Source organism: Cebus imitator, unplaced genomic scaffold, assembly GCF_001604975.1.
Source record: "Cebus imitator isolate Cc_AM_T3 unplaced genomic scaffold, Cebus_imitator-1.0 Scaffold291, whole genome shotgun sequence".
In the NCBI taxonomy this organism is placed as follows: Eukaryota; Metazoa; Chordata; class Mammalia; order Primates; family Cebidae; genus Cebus; species Cebus imitator.
Window position 1 is genome coordinate 3,669,786 of NW_016107606.1, and position 1,932 is coordinate 3,671,717.

Here is a 1,932-nt window from a genome sequence, read left to right on the forward strand (position 1 = left end):
AAAAAAAAAAAAAAAAAAAAAGAAAGAAAGAATTGTCTGAGACTGGGTGATTTATAAACAAAAGAGGTTTAATTGACCCACAGTTCACATGGCTCCAGAGGCCTCAGGAAACTTACAATCATGGCAGAAAGTGAAGGGAAGCCAATTGTTTTAAAGTGTGGCACTTTTGAAAACCATCAGCTCTGGTGAGAGTGAACTCACTGTCACGAGAACAGCATGGGGGAACTGCCCCCATGATTCAGTCACCTCTCACCAGGTCCCTCCCTTGACCCATGGGGATAGTTGGGTAGGGACACAAAACATATCAGTTTCTAATGTTAAAAGGACCAATTGTTTAGATTCCAGGCTTCTCCTGTATATGAAATTCCCTGCTAATTTATTTCCTCCCTGAAATTACTTAATCAGAAGCTTCAAGAAGGAAGAAAGCCCCCCTCCCCCCCCAAAAAAAAAGAAAGAAAGGAACTTTGGGGTATTCTCTGTTTTGGCGGTTTCTGTTGTTTTTGTTTTAAAACACTGTGAAAATGTGTCAGGCAGACAGACTGTTCTGCTAGTTTGGCTTCTGCCAATTAATATTGTTAAGATGTTCCAGAAGAAAGTGCACACACTCAGCACGTGTCTGCTTTGCTTTGCAGAATAACATTCTCTCATCCTTTGTGTTTGGTGAGTTTTTAACCATCTGTGCAAGTTTCTGAGTTGTTTGAAGAGCTAAGAAAAGAAAGACTTATTTATTTAGGTTTCTTCACATTTTCATGTGTTAACCTGCTAACGGTATTGTCCCCACGAATGTGCTCTCCCAGCATACTATGTCTCCTTCATGACACAAACCATGAGGGGTTCTTATAGCTATAAGGATTAAAGTACTTATTTCACAGAAAATAATAGCTTATTTATTGAGCCCTTATTTACTAGTCACTGTATGGGCAGCTTTACATATATTAATCCATTAAACAGTAGTCCATAAAACTATTAAAGCGTCATTTTTGAAATGAAGAGACTGAGGCTCAGGAATATTCTGAAACTTGTCCGAAGTCACATAACTAGTAAGTAGTAGAAGTTAAAATTTGAATTTACACTGGTATGCACACCAGTGGGTATGTTATTTAGTTTCATTTCTGAGTAAGTAGATATTAAGTGATAATAGAATTATCATTCCATGCAAAAGATAGAAGAAACATAGAAAGCAAAGAACATGCCAAGAAAACTGTTCTTTGTTTTAAACATCAAGAATGCAATTGATAATTAGCCCAATGGTCGTATGTTTTTTCTTTGTCACTGTGCAAGGTTTAGGTGAAACTGATCCACTTCTTAAAAGTCAGACTATTGCCTTTTAAATGGACTTGTGTGTAAAGAAAGCTGACCTTTTTGTTCACTTACAATAATATTGTGAGAAATTATGTAATTCTCCGATCTCTTTCAGAAAAGAAGAGAAGAGAGCACTAGACTAAAGGAGGAGGGAAATGAACAGTTTAAGAAAGGAGGTAAAATAACTTTCAGCACTGATAATCTGGTCATCTTGATACCTCATCCTGTCGTAGAGCCTGTGAAGAAACCCCAAAGAACATTTGGAAACAGCTAGCAAAACCAGACTTCACAATACAGCGTTGCTTCCCAGTACCTTGGCATTTTGGGTTTTTTACTAGGCCAAATTATTCATCTGATGGTGACAAATTACCATTTGTCTCTTGGCATGTGCATGGTCTTTCTGTAATTCACTATCTGTTAATCTAGAATCAGGGGTAAAACTCTTTAGCTCTTGCTTTGGAAAATACTAACCTGGAATGTCAAAAGCCTATGTGCTGCATTGCTGTAAAAACCATGGTCCCCACTCCTCACTTGCTGTGGTCCCCACTCCTTGCTCCTGTAAAAGCAGGCCTGACTGCTCTGGTATGGCCTAGGGTTGCCTGTCCTTTGGTTACTTTCTTTTTTTTTTTT

At 38.2% G+C, this 1,932-nt stretch overlaps 1 protein-coding gene across 1 annotated transcript in view; it reads left to right on the forward strand.

Moving 5' to 3' along the window:
• TTC1 (tetratricopeptide repeat domain 1) overlaps positions 1-1,932 on the forward strand; it is a 60,541-nt gene that overhangs the window by 30,169 nt on the left and 28,440 nt on the right. The window contains exons 3-4 of the mRNA XM_017502121.2: positions 1,418-1,571; positions 1,751-1,884. Of these exons, the coding sequence (XP_017357610.1) occupies positions 1,418-1,571; positions 1,751-1,884 (288 nt within the window). The remainder of the gene's footprint in view (positions 1-1,417; positions 1,572-1,750; positions 1,885-1,932) is intronic.